Genomic DNA, 18819 nt, shown 5'->3' with positions numbered 1-18819 from the left:
GAGGCGTCAGCATCGAATATCGAGAAGATCAATACGAGATGAATCCAGAGGGTAAAGTGCGGACCTGCAAGCTGCAAGTGGAGCGTAAAGCAGAGGTTGGTATGACGTCGCAGGAACGAGGTAAATTTTGGAGTGTATCCAAACGCGTGGAAACAAAAATTGAATATCCGGTCTCCTGGAGGAGAGCTTGGAAAGCACGCAGCGCCCGGTTAGCTCCGGTACATGTTACATCGCGTCGCCTCGACTCTCTTGAGCGTTTGTCGAGTTATACTTGTCAGGCTGCCCTGGCGACCTGGGGCCGAGGGGATCGCCGAGGAAGAGGTGGAGCCTGTCGGTTTCGGGTGGGGAACGCGGAGGCCGTCCAACCGACGCTAGCCGCCCCACTTTTCCTGGTTCGAGTCTGGACCACGAGGGGCGCTGGGCGCCGTCGATGCCGCTCCATCTGGTCATTCCCTCACTCCACAACGCGGCCCGGGCCGAGTGTGTTCGCCACAGCGCAGCGCGAGCCCCCGAATCCATCGTCACAGCACATGCGCGAGGCCAGTGCGCGAGATGCATAAGTCAAAATCGACACCGAGGACCCCGATGCCCCGATAATTCTATATGTAATATAAAAAACGAAAGGAAAAAGAAAACCCGGTTCCTTGACGCGGCGCGCGGTTCCTTCGTCGAGTGTCTCCTGCACGGGCATCGGTAATTCGTCTCGCATCCTCGCGCATCCCGAAACAAGTTTTGAAATAGTGTTTTTTACGTATCTCGACAGTGCGTGTGGTGTGTACAAAAACAGTGTGCCGACGGACCCGGTCTTCGTATTGGAAACGGAACGTCGGTATATCGAGGGATCAGCAGCCACCGGCCAGCAGGCTTTATTTTGTGATTTTTCCCTCAACTCGGGGAAACATTCGCGTCGCCGTCCAGTCACCGGGGTTCAAAGTTCGCCCTAACCGGTGGTACAGGAATTCTCTCTCAGCGCAGCTTGCGCAGCAGCTCGACAAAGCCGTTTTATGAGCGCCTTCACGCTGGTCTCCGAGACGTCACGAGCACCCGAATACGCGGCGGGTGCCTCAAGCGGGGAGAGATTTACAACTTGAGAAAAAAGAGGGGGAGAAAAAACCCTTGCAACACTCCGGGCCCAAAGATCTCGCGATTCTTCGACACCCAGAAGAGCGCAACGAGTGCTCGAGCACGCGGCGGGACATCGATCAACCCCAATCACCCGACGGGGATCAAGGGTGTCCTAGTCGGGATTAGCAGTGATCTGCAGTGAGTGTTCTCCACGGAAAACAAGACCATCGAAGTGAGGCTGTCTGTGATTCCTCGAACCGGAACGAAGAATCGTCGGCACACGACTCATTGTCAGTGCGGAGATCGCGATCGTCGGTGCGGTTCGTTTCGAAGATCAAATTTAAACTTGGTGAACCCTACGAACAGCCGATCCTGCCCGTGGGGCGGCTCAAGGACGCAGGGAACTGTTCCAAGTGTGCACAGTGCCGATCGAGCGATCGATAGATCCGCCGAACGTTGACCTCGGCCGATAAATCGGCGCCCCCGCCTCCCTGTGTACCGGCCGCGTTTTATGCTCGGGTCAAAAGTGTCGCGCCCCCTTTTGAGGAGGTAGCGTCTTCGGGCGGGTTGGACGACGCGCGGCAGACGCCATCTCCGCGTCACCGGCGTCCCGGTCCCCCGGCCCCCTCCCACCTGCTTCTCGCCCTCAACCCCACGGCGGGAACCACCCCGCGACAGCAGCCACCCTGATGGGGGTGTATGAGGAGCGCGCCCCTCCCACCACCGGCATGCATTGGGTAAGTCTTGCTCCGTTAATTCTTCTTCGCGGTGACAATTTTTTGCACCGCCGGACATGAATTGGTCAGAAATTTCGGCTGTTCGGCGATTTGCTACGTGTCAGTGTTCTTCTTCTTATTTTTATTCTTCTTCTTCTTTACCTGCACGCTCGACTTCACTTCCCGCTATCGGAGTGCCATTTCTACCTCACCTGCATTAATCCGCTTACATTAAATTTTCGTTCGCATTACGCCTGATCTTTTCATGCCGTCGGATCTATGTCGCCTGCCGTTATCCGCAACTTACAAGTATTATGCCGAACGGATATTGACGAAGCCGTAATTCTTGACAAACTTATTGTTCTGTTAACGTAATTCGGATGAAGGTGAATGCGGGTTGTAAGCGACGGGACAAAACCGGAGCGTATATTCTATTGTAAGCTGTATCCATTCTCAAGACGTTGGCCAATGTTTATCCCTCCGATAATCGCGGGCCAAGTGTCACTATGATCCTGTCACTTACACTATGGCCTGTTCATTTACGGTTACGGAGAAACCAATGAAATTGAGACAGAATTTTCTTTGTAAACCTTCACACCGAGTCAACTGTCCTAAGCCTACAACGTAGTGCTCAAGTAGGTGTAACATAACGGTGGGTGGTACGAAAGGCGAAAACTGAAGAGTACAAGAATCCCCGAAGAACTTATAATCCACGCGGTCATATTTTAACTCGTTTGCTGTAAAAATTCGCGATAAATCTGCTCTTCCAGTATACATATATCGTGTTATTACAGAGGCAGGGCTGTAACATTCATCTAAATTCAAAGCGTCAAGGAGATTAACCAATCGATCAAACGGGTCCGTGTCCGGCAAAACGTGCATCAGCAACCGCTGCTGCGGTCACACGGTCCTTTTCTTGGCCAACTCTTGTTTTCGAATTAATCTAAATTGCAAGGCGTTTATGTCCGAGCCTGGATGTGACTGAAATTAATTGGCAATAAATTGCGTCCGCCTCACCGTCTCAGGCTAAAACGATCTCGAACATGCCGAGCGGGAAACGCGCTGCGGCAAAGGCGTGCGTCATACCATCGCATCGTTGTTCTATACGAACGCGTGTACATACAATTGGCAAGAATTTTGCCAAACTGGTAAAAAGAAGGAACGTGACCTATAATGCAATGCGCATCTCGAAACTCGACACCCGTTTCCTGTACTTCTGCACCGCGTTCAGCTCGCGGCAATAAGGAGAGTCTCACCGCGGGCGGAGCAAAGCTAAGCTAAACTAAGCTAAGCTAAGCTATCTGGTAGGCAGGTAGTCGTCGTTCGGTTAATGAGGAAAATTGCGACTCGGCGGTGGGTCGGGACGCGATTTTTTCTCCGTTTTTTAACCGCCGCGGAACAGAAGCTGCGGTGGTAAGCGTGGACGAAAGGCTGTCATCGCGCTGACAACTCGAGACGCACGTCGACGTCCTGGTGCTGCAGCCCGGTGCCCACATACTTAGTAGGCTATGCCGCATAGTTGACGGCGTGGCTAGCTAGTTTAGGTGCACCCAGCGGGGTTTCAAAAGGCCATATAACCGCGACCACGCGACAAGGAAGGAGGCAAGGCAGCCCTGCGTCAACTGTCGCCACCACCTGCATCAAGATATAGGTACTATAAGTATACCTGGACGGTATAATACAGAGTAGAAAGTCATATTTTCCTGATATATTTTCACCGATAACGGATCTGCTGTCTCCAATGGCGTACCTTTTGTACCTCATACCTATTTACTATTGCGGTACGCAACAGCGTACGTTTTGCGGAGTAACGAGGTGTTGCGCCACTTTTGGTACCGCCATACTTATCATCAGGTATATTTTATACCTAGGTACGATCTATCCACACACCCGCCGGAATGATGGGCTGCCTTGTTGCCTTGTCAAGGCTCCAAGCTACGGGGCCTACTATATAAAAGACTCGATCCTATTTTGCACGTCGGATAACGAACTTGCGGATTTTACGTTACACACATAATATAACAGTTGAGTTATAATAATCCGATGAAGTATAGCCGTCGCTCTCTTACGTAACAGAGTCCACTGTGTTGCTGTTGTACACACATATGTACGTATGCTATACCAATATGAACACACATGTGTATAATAACGGTATACATATAGGTAGCACACACGAGAGAAACCACGTGCATATTATACCTACGTGATATTTCTTTATCGCGGACCACCGTGTATATGTTACACATTTATTTAGACGTTTACAATGTCGTTTTACACGATTGTTTCTTTTATTTTTGATTTTAAGCTTTTTTCCTTGATGAAGTAGCGGAAATGGTCACTTGAAATTTTTTTAACTTCTATATTTTTTTTCCTTTCTCACGTTTCTTTGGTCAGATAGGCTTAATTCATTGCAGAAATCTTTCCAAACCTCTCTAATAATTTCTCGTGACGCAAACAGGTCGTGAAATAAAATTAAAACACAAACTAAACAACTTTTTTACCGATCAATCCGAATTTTCTTTATTCATTTTTTTTTTCTTTCAATGCGATACCCAAGATCTATTTAATTGTTTATTACTCGTGGTTTTCAATTCGGTCACGTCATTCGATTGTACCGACGATATTATTTTTCGGTAATTATTTACTAACTTTTTCTCTGCATAAAATAATTTCAACTGATTGCGAAGAGTATAAAATGTTTTCAACCAAAGCACAGACTGCAGGTATGTGCTTAAATTTAACAATTGTTTCGATGAAATACCTGCCAGCATAAGAATACAAGGCACAGACGTTAGAAGATAATTAAGAAATTATTTCTCTCGAGTACAAATTTAGGGACGTTATTGTTCCTGCCATTTTTCTTCCTTTCTTTTATTTTTCTTGATTGGTAAAAAATGAATATTAAGAAGCATGTTTGTTTGCATCAAAAAATTGAGAAATGTGACTACATTTTCAGTTCTTTGAAAAAGCGTTTCGAATTAATTTTTGTAGAATGCTTTGGTAGACAGAATAAGGCAAATGTCAACGCACCTACTTACGACCTTTCTATATCACCGCATTATTTTTTATCATTCCGAGCATCCTGCTGACGTAATGTGGCACGTTACATATTATTTGATATCAAGAGGCGTTTACTACAGGCAAGAAATGCGGTATCGCGTCTTCTATGACCATGTGCAGCCTGTACCGCAGCAGGACAGATATAAGGCGTGCAAAAATCCCGAATCGCGGATGCATTTTCAGCTTTGAATTATGCAGAGTGACGGAGAACCGCCGGTGCAGTACATGTATATGACTGTAAGTCAAGTCTACATCAATTGTGTTACATCTACATACCTAAGCATATTTTAAACTCTTTATCATTCGTTTTGTATTTGTTATTTTCGGATTAGTAAATCTTGCCACAATCGCGGTATATTTAACATCGAAAAATCGTTATCCATATATCCACCACGAGATATGTAAGATCGACAACATTTTTCTTTTCGTATACGTAACAGTTGCGCGGGAGAAAGCGAACGGAGAGAAAAAAAGAGCGAAAGAAAAAAGAAAAAGTTACGCATGGGACAAAGGTGGGTTTCGGATGTCGGATGGGTAATTACGGTACCTACAATATATTTGTAGTCGTTATATTATCCGAGGAAGTCGGAGGTGCGCAACGGTTATAGGATATCGCATACATTTCAGAAAAGGTGCAACAGTAATTACCGGCAGTATAAGTGCCGCTCAATTAACTCCTCGAATTATTAGCATAATCATCTTCACCGAGTCTCCGGACTACCGTGAGCCTATGGTGCGTACAATATGCTCTACGTTTGTGAGTAATATAAAAATCAGATGCGACACACGATACATCCCACACACAGCCTCTTATCTCCGCGTCAGTGCTATAAGAGAGGCTCGTTTGTCCGCCGTTCGACGACGTCCACGTCCACGTCCATGTCCACGTCCTCGAGCAAGTCCCACATGCGCGTGGATGTTGTTCGTGTTATAAAATATTATCAACTGACGATGAAATTGTCAACAGAAAGCCAAGTTTGCGCTGGATAGGACCGGAAATTACAATATCGATGCTGCGTTTGGTTTAACGATGAGCCTGCACTGCACGCGGAATATCTTTGCTGCAATGCCGTCAAGTTGACGCCGTCTCGTCTGCTCGGGGCACACGGATCTCTCAAGTTATAAACAATCGCTCGGAATAAAGAGAGAAATAGACACGGGATAATAAAAGCGTCGTCGTGAAGAGACCAAGACCAAGCATATCTGCGTTGAGTGAGGACGAGCGAGCTGGGAGAATAAATGACGACGGAGAACGCGCTCCCATCATCGACTGAAAGAGAGAAGGAACTAGAATTATTACTGTTTTGACGAGATAAGAGTGGGAGACCACATCGCTCCAGCGTGTCTGGTGGCGATAGTGGACCTCAAAACTATAATTTACAATTTATGTATCCGCGCAGAGGCTGCTGCTGATGCTGATGCTGCTGCTGTTGCCGCTGCTGCTGTTTTTGCCTCTTCTTAAATATATGACAAATTTGCAAAATACTGCGATAGCCATAGCAACTTGCTCTTCGATGTCGCGGAATATTATTACTCACTTTGTACGATTGCGGAGCACCGATGTGTTATCTTCGGATAGATCGTCGTCATTATTTTTCTTTTTTTTCCATCTTTTTCATCTTTTTGGATTAATTCTTATACCATGTTATCAATTGTTAACATGTCTTGTACGATATACTTCGTACGGATCATTTTACTTCTGCGTTTCTTGACGCAAGGATACAAAGTCTGCGATATTTATCGGTCTGCAACGTGAAGCTCGTTTTTGGCACGTGTCGCGTTTGATATGCGGGGCAAAAAATAAGAAGCAGAAAACAAGGAATTTTTGTCTGGCGTGGATTATAATTATCGTGCGATTGAATTCTTGCAATGCAATTTTCGCTACCATGACGAGGGGAAAATTCTAACGCATCTGTAATGCATACGCGTAATTCCGCATAAACATAAAATAATGAAATACCGAAAGTCCAAACTTCCACGATACTCGAAATGTTTCTTGATTTCTATGCCTACTCAATTTCTCCGTTATCCTTCATGATCATCCTTTCATTACGATGTCGAAAAACGTTGAACTTCAGTGCGCGAAAACGACACAAAACGGCTAAATATACTCGTGTGATAAACCGTGCCAGCAAGTGTCTTCGTGGCTTGTAATCAATGTCTAAAGTTTATAACAGGGTCAAAGATCGGATCGGTTATTTTGACGAGAGACTCGCTGCACGTGCACATACTTTCGTGCTGAATGAATTCGAAGTCTGACCTCCGAGGACTAACCACCGAGGCCACGAGAGCTTATAGCCGACGAAAAACAGAGCAGCAGAAGCAGAATTAGAGGATAAGAGGAGAGAAATCGCGCGGGAGAGAGAGAGAGAGAGAGAGAGAGAGAGAGAGAGAGAGACCTCGAGCAGAAGACGGAATTTGACGCGGACAGATATGGGTTAGCTCGAACGAAGTTGTGGGTGCCATGGCGATTGCCACGTAATCCGGAGGTCAGGTCATGCATTGTGACCTCGAAGCAGTCTGCTCTTGGAGCCGATAGCCAAGGCGTTCGTTTGGGTTCCTGGATTTACGAATCACACGCGGGAATCAAATTCGTCTTTATTTATGGTCATGTGTACGCCCATATCTATGCTTGACGTAAGGAAATGCGGTTTTCCTGAATTTTCCTGTATTATTATAACGGACCTCCGTTTCGCCTTGTAACTGTGGCAGCCGCTGCGGGTCGGGGATGCTGCACTGATATGGACAATATCGCCAGAATAGGCGACCCTTGATAAAACGTCGTGACGTTGGTTTTCGAGTCAAGTCTAAAAACAGGCTTGAAGCATTCCGTGAAAACCCGGGTTAACGTGTGTCAACTTCCACGGATCTCGGTCAGCCGATTTCATTGATCCTTAAATTAAGAAGATACGCGAAGAAATATCTACTTGTTTTGTCTTGTACAGTTGATGTGAGGCAGCAAATTGGGACCGTATTAAAGAAATTTCTTCACGTAACGGGGGTAAAAAAGTGTCGCCTCAAAGTCGCGCTTACGTTTAGTTTTGCTCATAGACTGAGATTTTTTTTATCGTTTATCAGCTTCTTTCTTTTTAGCTATCAATAATGCGGGTAACAATATCAGAAAAACGGAGAGGGAAACAGGGAGTGAGAGAGAGAGAGAAAGAGTGAAAAGTAAAAACAACAGGAAGTGAATATACTATACACGTTTCCGGATTAAGATTTTGTAAGAAGAAAAATAAGCCTGTAAAAATATACTTTCAAAACGGTATTGTTGAAATGTTGTACAATATAATCTCTCTCCGTAAATTCGAAGAAAATAACTATTTCGGCGCTTATCTGACTTGGTTCTACTAATTATGAATGGCCCAAAATAACGCTGTATTCAAAAGATCGAATGACCTCCCTCGAGCTGATACGTCATGCATCTCCAGCCAATCAAGCTCCCGCCGAACAACAGCACTCGTTTAGTTCCCATAATTCCTCAGCGAAGCAACAGTCACTTACTCGTAATTGTAGTCCTGAAAAATTTTCATCTCTCTTTATCTGGTATTATTTTAATAATCTGTAGGATCATTTTTTGACGGTTGAATTTTAAAATATTATCAAAAATGAAACGCAACTGAACTGTGGCTAAGAAAAGAAATTTTAGATGTTAATAATGGTAATTGAACACAAAAATAAGGGAAAAAATTGCAGCAAATCATCAGCATATAATGTTTTTTTTTTTTTAAATATGTGATTTTTTATAACAGAGTCGGATTAGGGTATTAGAGAAAAAAAAATCAGTGTTCAATAATATGCATCCTCAAAATCTCTAGAGCTTGTTCTATACGAGCTACAGCAGACATGACCGTCGATTTAAAAAATGCAATAAATAAGAATAAAGCGAGTAAACCGCACTATTCTCAAAAGCTGAGATACGCGCTGTCAAAATCTTGCAAACGACTGGTACCTATACCGGTGAATACGAGGCGACCAAATCCATGGAAATAATTTAGTGAATCGGCGATGCCCGTCAGATTCTTCATTTACGACTCTGAACCGCTAGGTTTCTTTCTCATCTCGAGGTAGCGTCATGGAATCGTGGTAGATCGGTTAGATGAATAAATTCTGGGGCGCTCGGGGAGGGATTTCTACATCACAAGGATGGGTTCTGCCAGGAGGTAAGAAAGTGTCGACGAGTTTATTGGCGGTCTTTGAACAGGCCGGCCGGCGGAACGAACGCGATTAGTACCGGAGGACTCCCGAGTCTTAATACTGTGTAATAATATCGTAGATTTCACTTCCACCAATGCCGGCAGCCGCTGCTTAGCTGTACCTACAGCCTTCGACAACCTTGCGGTCGGCGGTCGGCGACGCGGTCGCCCGTATTTTACGCGGCGCATTATCAAGTCGGCCGGTTAACTCGCCTCCGCACCTTGCTCTCAGCCTTCCGAACTCGTCTAACAGTAAATCGTGTCTACCTCTTCGTTTTAATTGCCCTGCGGTTGCCGTCAGCGGCGCCGCGGCGCTTCGGCCGCATCAGACGCCCTCCGTCGCGTCCGACGGTCCATCCGATATAGGTACTCGATATCCGATCGACGATTCTCCCCGCAATATCGCGTATCGCGAAGAAAACCCTGAGACGCTGGGATTTTTATAGCACGTTATAGCTGTTGTTTCTGTTTTGTTTTTTAAAAAAAAAAATTTTAATTTTTTTCTTTTTTTTTCATCTCGCTCGCTTCAACATTATCAAAGGGCTCGTAAAATCCAATCATGTATTCAAATTCGGAGCCTCGTGAAATCTTCCGATGGCGAGTACCGTTTTCCCTCTGGCGAATTGACTCGACGTCTAGTTCCTCTACTACCTGTATTGCCGATATATTCATAGCCGACACTGCAACGTCAGTTGCAGCTCGGGTTTAATGATGACTAATTCGGGCCTCACCTAATTGCCACGTCTCGTCAAATGAACGGTAGATACGGATAAAAAGAGAGGGAGAGAGAAAGAGAAGAAGAGAGAGAGGGGGGGGGGGGTGTGTGACAGAAAACGAGATGAAAATTTAACGGCGAACTGCGGGTGAAATTTACCGAAATACAGGTATCGCACCGCCACGGTGACTTGGCAGAGTTTTCAGTTTCGCCAGACCTCGAGACACAGGCTTGCACTATTCCGTTGCAACGCTCTGCTAGTTCTCGAGGTTTCTTAATCCCGCATCCCACAGTATTTGTTCGTCGATTACGAATGAAACGGAACAACGAGTAAAAAGAGGAAACTATTACAAGGAAATTTCGAACGTCCATTCATTTTTTGCACTCACATGGACAACCAGGATTGCTTAACTTTGATCGAAGACGCCAAAAGGATTCGCCCACTCTTTGAAACCGCAGGCGTCTTGCGAACAGGTGCAATTCGAAAGGCTGCGATTTATGCCAAGTCCGAATGGAATAGAGTGAAATTCGGCTCAGTACGAGCTGTTTGGTCCTATTCACGCACCCTGCAGCCGGCTAGAAAGCAGCAGATAACGGCTATCGTCGACCGCGTGCCAACAACCGCCTACACTAGGACCTAGAAAGCGCGCGAGAGACCTTCGCTTCCACTAGACGGCATCGCTGCTCGCGGCAGCGTTAAGTTAAGTGGTGGCAACAGTAGCACAACCACCACCACCACCACCACCATTACCGAAACTCTGCACTTCTATATGTATATAGAGTTGTTATCGCTGACCGCAGTCACCGACCAAGGAAGCCAATAGCGAGCACAAATACTATCCGCTCACAGACCGATGCGAATACCCGCGAGGTCGACCAGATGAAACTCGCGACCATAAGCTGGACCAGTCTTGCTGAGCTACGAGTAATTTTCAATTTTGATCCTGAAGATCCTGCTGCAGCGCGGAATTTCTTATCGAGCTTGGCCAGATCCTCCACAGGACAAAGATTTGAGTATGTTGTTAGTTGGGTTGATTTTTCTGGGTACCGGAATCATGTATTTTGATAAGGGAATTCGTGATAAATAATATTGTGAATTTAAGGCAACTGTACGGAATTATTTTTGTTTTGTTTTCCGTTGAATTTCTTCCACAATTTATAAAAAATACTCTCGGCTTTATGGAATACGGTAAAAAACAAATTACGTTAATCGTTCGTTTCTGAGTCTGAATTAGAAACTGGAACGCGTGTAATTGCAATTGAATTGTTTTTGCAGGCAGGAATTGCTGTATCGGAAACGAAATTTATCCAAAGAGGTACATCTTGTTGTTTTTATGTGAAACGTGATGGAAAAATCAATTTCCTCCTGATGTTTTTTGAATCTCTGTTAATTGTAGTGAATTGTTTATTCCCTTAGTGGTGATGGTATAATCGATGGAAACGGACTATGTAGCTGTTTGAAAAGAGAAGATTTTATCGGTCATCAATATTCACATGTAGTTCTTAATTCGAAAAATTCTCTTCGGTTTGTGGTGTCGGCAGTAATTATTATGTTCAATAAAAAAAAAAATTATTATAAATCATAGCCAATTTTCATCGTCTCCAATATCAATCACTTACTTACTGTCTATTGAATGAGCATTTTGCATGGATACAGATTCGCCGATGTGACCGAACCTTTAACTGCCTGACGATTACAAGAGTAAACTTACCTTGCGTAAGTACTCGAGCTATGTATGCAACAGATTCGTATAGTAATGAAAGCTTTTCGATGAGCATTGAAGTGATGTATAAATAAGAGCACTCAATTATCGTTATCATATCATTCGCGTTTACCGGAGGAAACGCACAACGTTTTTCGACAATGTCGAAACTGCAGATAATCGTTAGTTACGATTACGTCCGACTGGACAGAAACGCTACCTAACTTTCACGCGTATTATATCTGTATAATGCAGACGTCTCCGAGTGACGCGTAAATTTGATTCTCTCTACCAGAGGTCTGAAGCGCGTGCGAAGTGAGGCGGAAGAGCAAAGCTGAAAGCTGATGAATGAGGCGATGTTGTGACGCTTCGAGTCAATGGGTACCTGCGATGAGTTAAAAGCGTGGAAGGACGTCGAGGCCCTTCGCCCGAGGCGAGTCGAAGAGGCAGAAGGTCCCCGGGTGGACGGGCATTGTTCGGCGAGACAGGCGTCGGTCTGGGCCCCGGACAATACGGCCCTGTCAGAGCAGCCTAAACTGTTTGTCGAGCGTAATACCTTAATCATCGAAAAGCCACTCGAGGCCTCCGCCGACCGTTTAGTTCTCCGCACGCCTCCGGGAACCAAAAACCGAATTCGAGTTTCGAAATAGCTGAGTAGAAAATCGACTCGAGTCGAATCCTCGTTCCCGCGGTTAAGAACTCCTCGCAAAATGCGAGACTTCGGTTTTCCGCCGCGTGTGTAATCCGCGAGCGCGTCTGCCTGCCTACCTGCAGTAATTTATGTCCTCGACCGCGGACAGCGCTGACATTGAAACACGGCGGGCGCTCCGATTGGCCGAGCCGAGGGCCTTATAGGGTCCCGCACATGCGCGGGGACCGCGACATCCATCAGCGTCGTCTCCGTGGATCGGCAGCCCATCCAGGCGGTCGCTGTCACCTCGCCGCTCAACCGGGTTGCACAATGCCAACGAGACGACGCGGTTTTTCGTCGAGCGGTCGAATTTCGAGCGCCAATCGAGGAAGGAAATTATACGCTGTGGACGGGACTTGAGACTCTGAGAAGGAAGGAGAGACTGATGGGAGAGAGAGAGAGCGAGAGAGAGAGAAGAAGGGACACAGGAAGAGATCTGCAGCGGGCGCGCGCACTTTGGAATTGCATTTGTCATGGCATATTTATGACGCGAAAAGACTGACCCGGCCGGCTTGTAAATTTCTACCCATTGCACCTTGCAGCGGTTCGTCGGCAAGAAAACCTGTATATAAAATATGTGGTAACCGTTCGATTCTCGAACGTATTATGGGTCATAATTAACGGGTGTATCAACTTTCCGTAACTTCAGCGCTACCCATGCACTATGCATTCGGGCTGTATAAAAACAGGTTTTGGAGTTCACTGTACATTCGTCGACATTCATTGACCAGGGATTATAAGGTTCATGGTTTATATGATTTATATATTCTTCACCCCGGCCGACCTCGGGATGAAAATTAGAGTAACACATCAATATGCTCTGGAATCTGCGGTGGATAGCTGGAAAATATACAAAATTAGATAACAACGTACGGTTACGCAATTGCAACATGAACACGCGAGCACAGTGTGTTAGTACCTTGATTCCAGTACACATTTCGGTACCTAATATTGCGAAAAAGTTTGGGAAGGCGCAAAAAAGCTTCAATCCTTATTATCAAACGGTCATCGCGCTTCACGCTCGCTGATTCGCATTCTCATGAGCTAGCTGCTGAGGCAGGTAGCTCAGGCTGTTGCTGAGAATTTATGTAGAGTATCGTGTGGATTACACTACAAGAACTTTTCTCTAAGGATTTCGAATACTTTTCCGTCACAAACATTCGGATTTTGGACCGTTGATACTTCTGATTTTTCGGATTGCCTGTTTTTAAGAAGAATCTGGTCTTACATCGCTTATACACTGGTTATCAGGTCAAAATGTCAAAGTCCCGAAATCCTGCGCGATTGCAATTGAAAATTACGAAATATCCGCAAGTTCGAATGTATCGACGATGAAAGAGAATAAAAAGTCGGAAGGCCGAAACAGTTATTCGAGAATTCGGAACGCAACATTTTTTCCCATACAGCAATTGTAATTTTTATCGATTTGCAATAGTAGGTATTCCCCAATTACGAACGAAGAAGGGTCTTTGCTGTGCGGTCGTGCCTAACTAGACTAACGAAATAGATTCTCCACGGTAGGATGGTTGAAGAACTGTTAATCCAATCGTGGCTGGTTGCACAATCCGAATGTACGAATATAGATATAGATAGATACTCCGCGATGGTGACGAGCGTCGCCAATATCCGAATTTAATCGCGATATTCCTCGTAGTCGTGGAATCACGTGGTTCACTCCACGACGTGAATTTGCGGAAACATCGAGCACCCGAACCATGAGGATTACGTAGGTATACTGCATATACCGAAATAGGCTGCAATTAAGTACGCAAGCCAAACCAGGGTGACTATAAAGACTAGGATTCCGGACATTTTTAAGCAAGTGTCAAGAAAATTTTAGAATTTGAAAAAGCCAGAGAAATTGCACGTGTAGTTTTGTTGCAGTGACGTCGCCGAAAAAAGTAGAGGACAATTGTACGAATCGAAGTTAGTTACCTTAAAATAACGAAATGTTGACAGAAAAATTCGTATTTCGCAACTGCAAAATAATATTGAAGGAGTTGAGAAATGCTGTAAGGGAGTTTACCGGTCTTCAAACGATACCTGCAACCTTGCGAAATACTGAGTTTTCCAGAAAAAACGTATTTTAAATTGCCACGTATGACGGTCGTTATGAATTTCAATCCTATAAAATAACGCCAACGATTCAGGCGAAAATAAATTCCTTGACAGATCGGAAGACGTACGGTTATACACTGTAATAGATTCGGTGTAAACATAGAACGACTTTCGTTATGAATTCGGAAATTCAACATCAGACAGTGTTTAATCGTAACAAAATTGTAGTCTACAGAAGTCCGCCGCGAAATATATTTCATGTAGTAATAGTACAATATGTATAAATGCTACCGATCTAAATCGCATTCCCAATTGGTTTCAGCAGCCTCCAAGCTCCCAGGAGCGTGGTAGCGGCTTGGGTCTGGGGTGCCAAAGTGGGCCAGGAGGCGCCGTGGGGGGTCCCGCCTCCGTAGACCAGGCACGCGACCTCTCCCCCTGCCTTCCGGCGTCGATGGGCGACGCCGCGCGACCGACGACTCTGCCCTGCAGCCCGCCGAGCGGTCAACACCACGGCTCGTCGCACCAGACGACGACGACCCCGACGACGACGACGACGTCCCTGCACCAGACGCACTGCGGACCGAACAACAACTGCTACGACGGCACCTCCTACGAGGCCTCGAGGGAGTACGGATCCTCGCCGAGGGGCGAACGGGCCCAGCAACCCTCGCCCGAGGCCTTCAGGATCAACGCGTATCCATCGTCGACGGGTCACGGACCCTGTCAGGAGTACAGGACGGCCTACGAGCACCAGGGCAGCGTCGCGATGCCGCCCCACGCCCTCCACCACCACCACCACCATCACCACCAGCACCACCTCCACCACCAGGCCTCCGAACACCTCAGGACGGTGCCCAAAATCGAACCCCCGCCGACCCCACCCTCGCACTCCGACGACGCTCCAGGGGTCGTCTGCGCCGGGTGCGGACTCAGGATATCCGACAGGTTCTACCTGCAGGCTGTTGACCGGAGGTGGCACGCTGCTTGCCTCCAATGCTCTCACTGTCGGCAGGGTCTCGACGGTGAAGTCACCTGCTTCAGCAAGGACGGGAATATATACTGCAAGAAGGATTATTATCGGTGAGTTTCACCTATCGGTTAATCATTAATCTACCACGAATGAGATTCGTGAGTTCCTTTGAGCGATATCAAGACGTATTTGCAATACACTTTTCGTGACATTTATTACCAAATATCAAAGGTAGGTATTACATTTGTCGAAATCCAGAAAGACCACCCCTGTAATGGTGAAGGGTATGAAACCGATCCCTGAATCTTGGCGCGTTATGTAAGTTCGAGACACGAGTCACATGCTAAGGGAAAACAGCAATTTCAATGTACGAGGAATATAATAACTTCAATCATGGTGCAAACGTATCCGCACCTACTCGTATGATTTTTCACCCGCGGCATTGCCACCTCGAAGTAGTTGAGGGAGTTTTCTTAGATCGCAGACATGGGAAAGGTCTTTTAAGCCATCGTCGCGACTAACGACGATGCGAGCTTACGACGTTGCTTGTCGCAAATGAACATGGCAAATTCCTTGAAGAAGGTTGGTTCGTATCCCGCCCACAATCGACGTGCATGGAAATGAATTTTTCAAAAAATTTCCTCAACCCGATTTTCTTTTACGTAGCTAGGATTATTAAAACAACTGCGGCCTCTTTTATGACCCTTGTTGTATGAGAGAACGTCATTTGCTAAGTACCTACAATTTTTTCTCTCGGATCACAGTAATATCGGTAGGTAGACGTAGATTCGACACGCAAGTGTCTAACTTGCAAGGCACCTACCATTGGCATATAATCGCAAAATCTGAGCAATTCCGCAGCATTTTATTATTAACCCAAGGATGCTTATACATACGTACACCTGCAGCATACGTAGCATAGTTGAACAAGTCACGTGATCAGCCTCGTCGCACGCATTGCATCGAGTAATTTTTCCAATCCTTGTAACCATTTGCAAATACTTGATCCTGTACACGTAACCACTGTATTAAATAACAAATTCCAGTGTCGTTGTGTATTGTTTGCGTATGGTCATGGTTTACTTGTTCTTCATGCTCCCTCTCGATTTCCTCGAGGTTATAATGCGACCCGAAGATAAAAATTGCGGAAACTCTGCGGCAAGTCTGGTTCAACATTTTCATACTCGTCTGGTTTTAGCTGTAAAATGGGAGAGAAAATTTCGCATCGGCGTACGTGACATGCCGAGGAGGGGCTCCGTTACATCTTAATTACGTTCCCAGAACGAATTGTCAATTTATGCAGCAAAGCCTGCATCCTCGCTAATGCCTCCAGGAAAAAGGCAATTGTCTCGGACCGTTGCAATCGCCAATTACGGGTAAACGATTACGATTGGTATACATATACTTATGCGCTTACCTATCGCCATATACAATTTATTTAAGGATTGGCACGCCTGCTTTACACCAGAGATTTAATCTGTCAGACTATAAGGAATCGATCGCACCGCCGACACCGTATTTGCAGATCGCTTCGGATAATAATCTATTGCTCAATATCGCCGCGGCATGATCACTTAAAATTACTCAGTATAGTCCCAAGATGATCCTGCGGGTTCAATTAGAGCCGTAAAAGCTGAATGTTTCCCGACGGGTTGATTACTCGCCGAGCATTATGGGACTTGCATTTTCTCCCGATTCGCTTTTTCAACTTGAATTATTTTTTTTCTTCTTCTTTTCTTTTCTTTTTCATTTCATTTCATCTCTCTGCCTCTCTTCGCGCACGCTTTCCACGCTTAGAATGTCGACGAAGGCGGCTTGTTGTACTATTACTGGCTCAATAAGAATTCTCTCACGTTCGTTGGCGGCATAGTAGTTTTCATTCCTAGAAAGAATTGCTGCGACAGGTAGGCGTACAAGACTCTTACGCGGAAATCACTAGTCTTGCCTTATATCCATGCGGACCGACTAGACTCTCTCTGGCAACGCCTCGCGCAAATCCCTCCTACGTTTACAGGGAATTAATCATCCCTTCTTTCGCCTCGCCCTGCAGTTTCAACCCGTGCATTTGTAAGTCGCTGCAACACAACTTGCAATTCCGCAACAGCTTTTTCAACTCGCCACTAACAATAAGCTACACTTTTCGTCCGACTACAACGTCGATCGCCTCGTGCAGACTATAACGAAAGCGTGAAATCTTCCTCCGCACGTTCTGCAAGCTCTCACATCCGCCGTCAAGACGGTGCGACGCGAAGTTACAAGGCTGCAGTCGTTTCGAGAGAACGATTCAAGTTATCTGAGTTTCGCATGTGGGATCGTCAACTTTGCGGATTGTCATTAGCAGCGACATTGCGTGCTTAGAACCAGCTGGTGAACGTCGAGTCTCTCTCTCTTTCTCTCTAGGTGCATCCAGCCTCGACGCGTCTTCAATGGGATTGCAATTTTACCCAAGGTAGGCATGTGTTGCGCGCTGGATACGAATCGAGATTATCGCGATTGATGTACTGCACCGCACGACATCAAATCACGGAAGGACTACCGGCCGCGATGATGAACTCACGCGGGGGAAAATCGCATCGCGCCTATGTTATTGTCGTTTCAGAAGAGAAAATCCTTAATGCATCCTTCCTCCGACGCGGAGGGTCGCTAGCCTTGTATAAGCGGGGTTCGCGTGACGCCTCGGATCGCCCCGGTGATTCCGTCGTAAAAATTGCTTGCGCGTAAAGAGTTGGCTATATTTTCACAGCCGGGTACTTCCGGGATTATTTTATTCCTTTGGTTATCCGCATCACGCCCGTTCACAAAACCTCTGCAACCGCAAATCATTCATTGATCATCTGTATGGATGGACTCGTCTTTCCAAACTGCTTGGGTCCTTTTCTTACGCCCCGAGATCTCACTCGAAAACGGTGATCATCTCGGTATTTCGACTGTAATACATGCTGTAGCAGGTATATAGGCTCCGTTGCGAGGTCGTTGAATTTACCTTTGCGAAAGGTGTGCTTTACGTAACGAGCGTGAACGCCATTGCGCATTGTTGGCAAGCGTTGAGAGTAATAGAAAGGAGAGAAGAGAAGAGAAGAGAAGAGAAAAAAAAAGAAAACAATTATTGTTGACGGTTAGAATATATTTACCGGGCGATTATCAAGCGGGGCCTCATTTTCGATCCCATGGTGTATACCATTATACAGATTTCGTCAGTTTCGTGTTAGATTTGGCCTTTTAGAATATTCATCGTTCCACAAAAGCTCGACATGAGGATCCTCGTTCACTATATTATACGAGATAAACATACATGATGCAGAGCTACTGTGTATATCCGCCTTGTCTTCCGAGCAGGTGATAATTTCTTCGGCAAACACGGGGGCTCGAATACCTTTGTCCAAAACCAATCGAACGCTTCTCTGAAACTCTCAGCTTCTACCCGCTTGCCACACTGCGCACTTCGCATGTAATGTACTTACCTCTACGTACACGAGCTGCTCTTGCGTGCCGCGGGTCAATTACCGTGCATGCGAAAGTGTCGAAAAGTATGATCGTGTTCCTCCTCTTTTTATTACTTATTTTTCCGCCCCCTGTCTACGCTCCTTCATCTCACGCTCGTCACGTTCGACCGTTTATCTTGCAGACAAGTCAAGGATAAGTTTC

At 46.0% G+C, this 18819-nt stretch overlaps 1 protein-coding gene across 2 annotated transcripts in view; it reads left to right on the top strand.

The window, feature by feature from the left end:
* The first annotated feature begins 1285 nt into the window (after positions 1-1285).
* The window catches only part of LOC124405576 (protein apterous-like), a 32204-nt gene continuing 14670 nt past the window's right edge, over positions 1286-18819 (top strand). The window contains exons 1-2 of one of the 2 annotated variants that reach the window (XM_046880604.1): positions 1286-1802; positions 14530-15284. In XM_046880604.1, coding sequence (XP_046736560.1) covers positions 1755-1802; positions 14530-15284 — 803 coding nt within the window. In that variant the 5' untranslated portion in view covers positions 1286-1754. Of the gene's footprint in view, positions 1803-14526; positions 15285-18819 lie in introns of both variants that reach the window. The other variant, XM_046880603.1, reaches the window with a different exon arrangement.

The sequence above is a fragment of the Diprion similis genome, chromosome 4 (genome assembly GCF_021155765.1).
Source record: "Diprion similis isolate iyDipSimi1 chromosome 4, iyDipSimi1.1, whole genome shotgun sequence".
In the NCBI taxonomy this organism is placed as follows: domain Eukaryota; kingdom Metazoa; phylum Arthropoda; class Insecta; order Hymenoptera; family Diprionidae; genus Diprion; species Diprion similis.
This window is presented reverse-complemented; position numbering and strand designations above follow the sequence as displayed.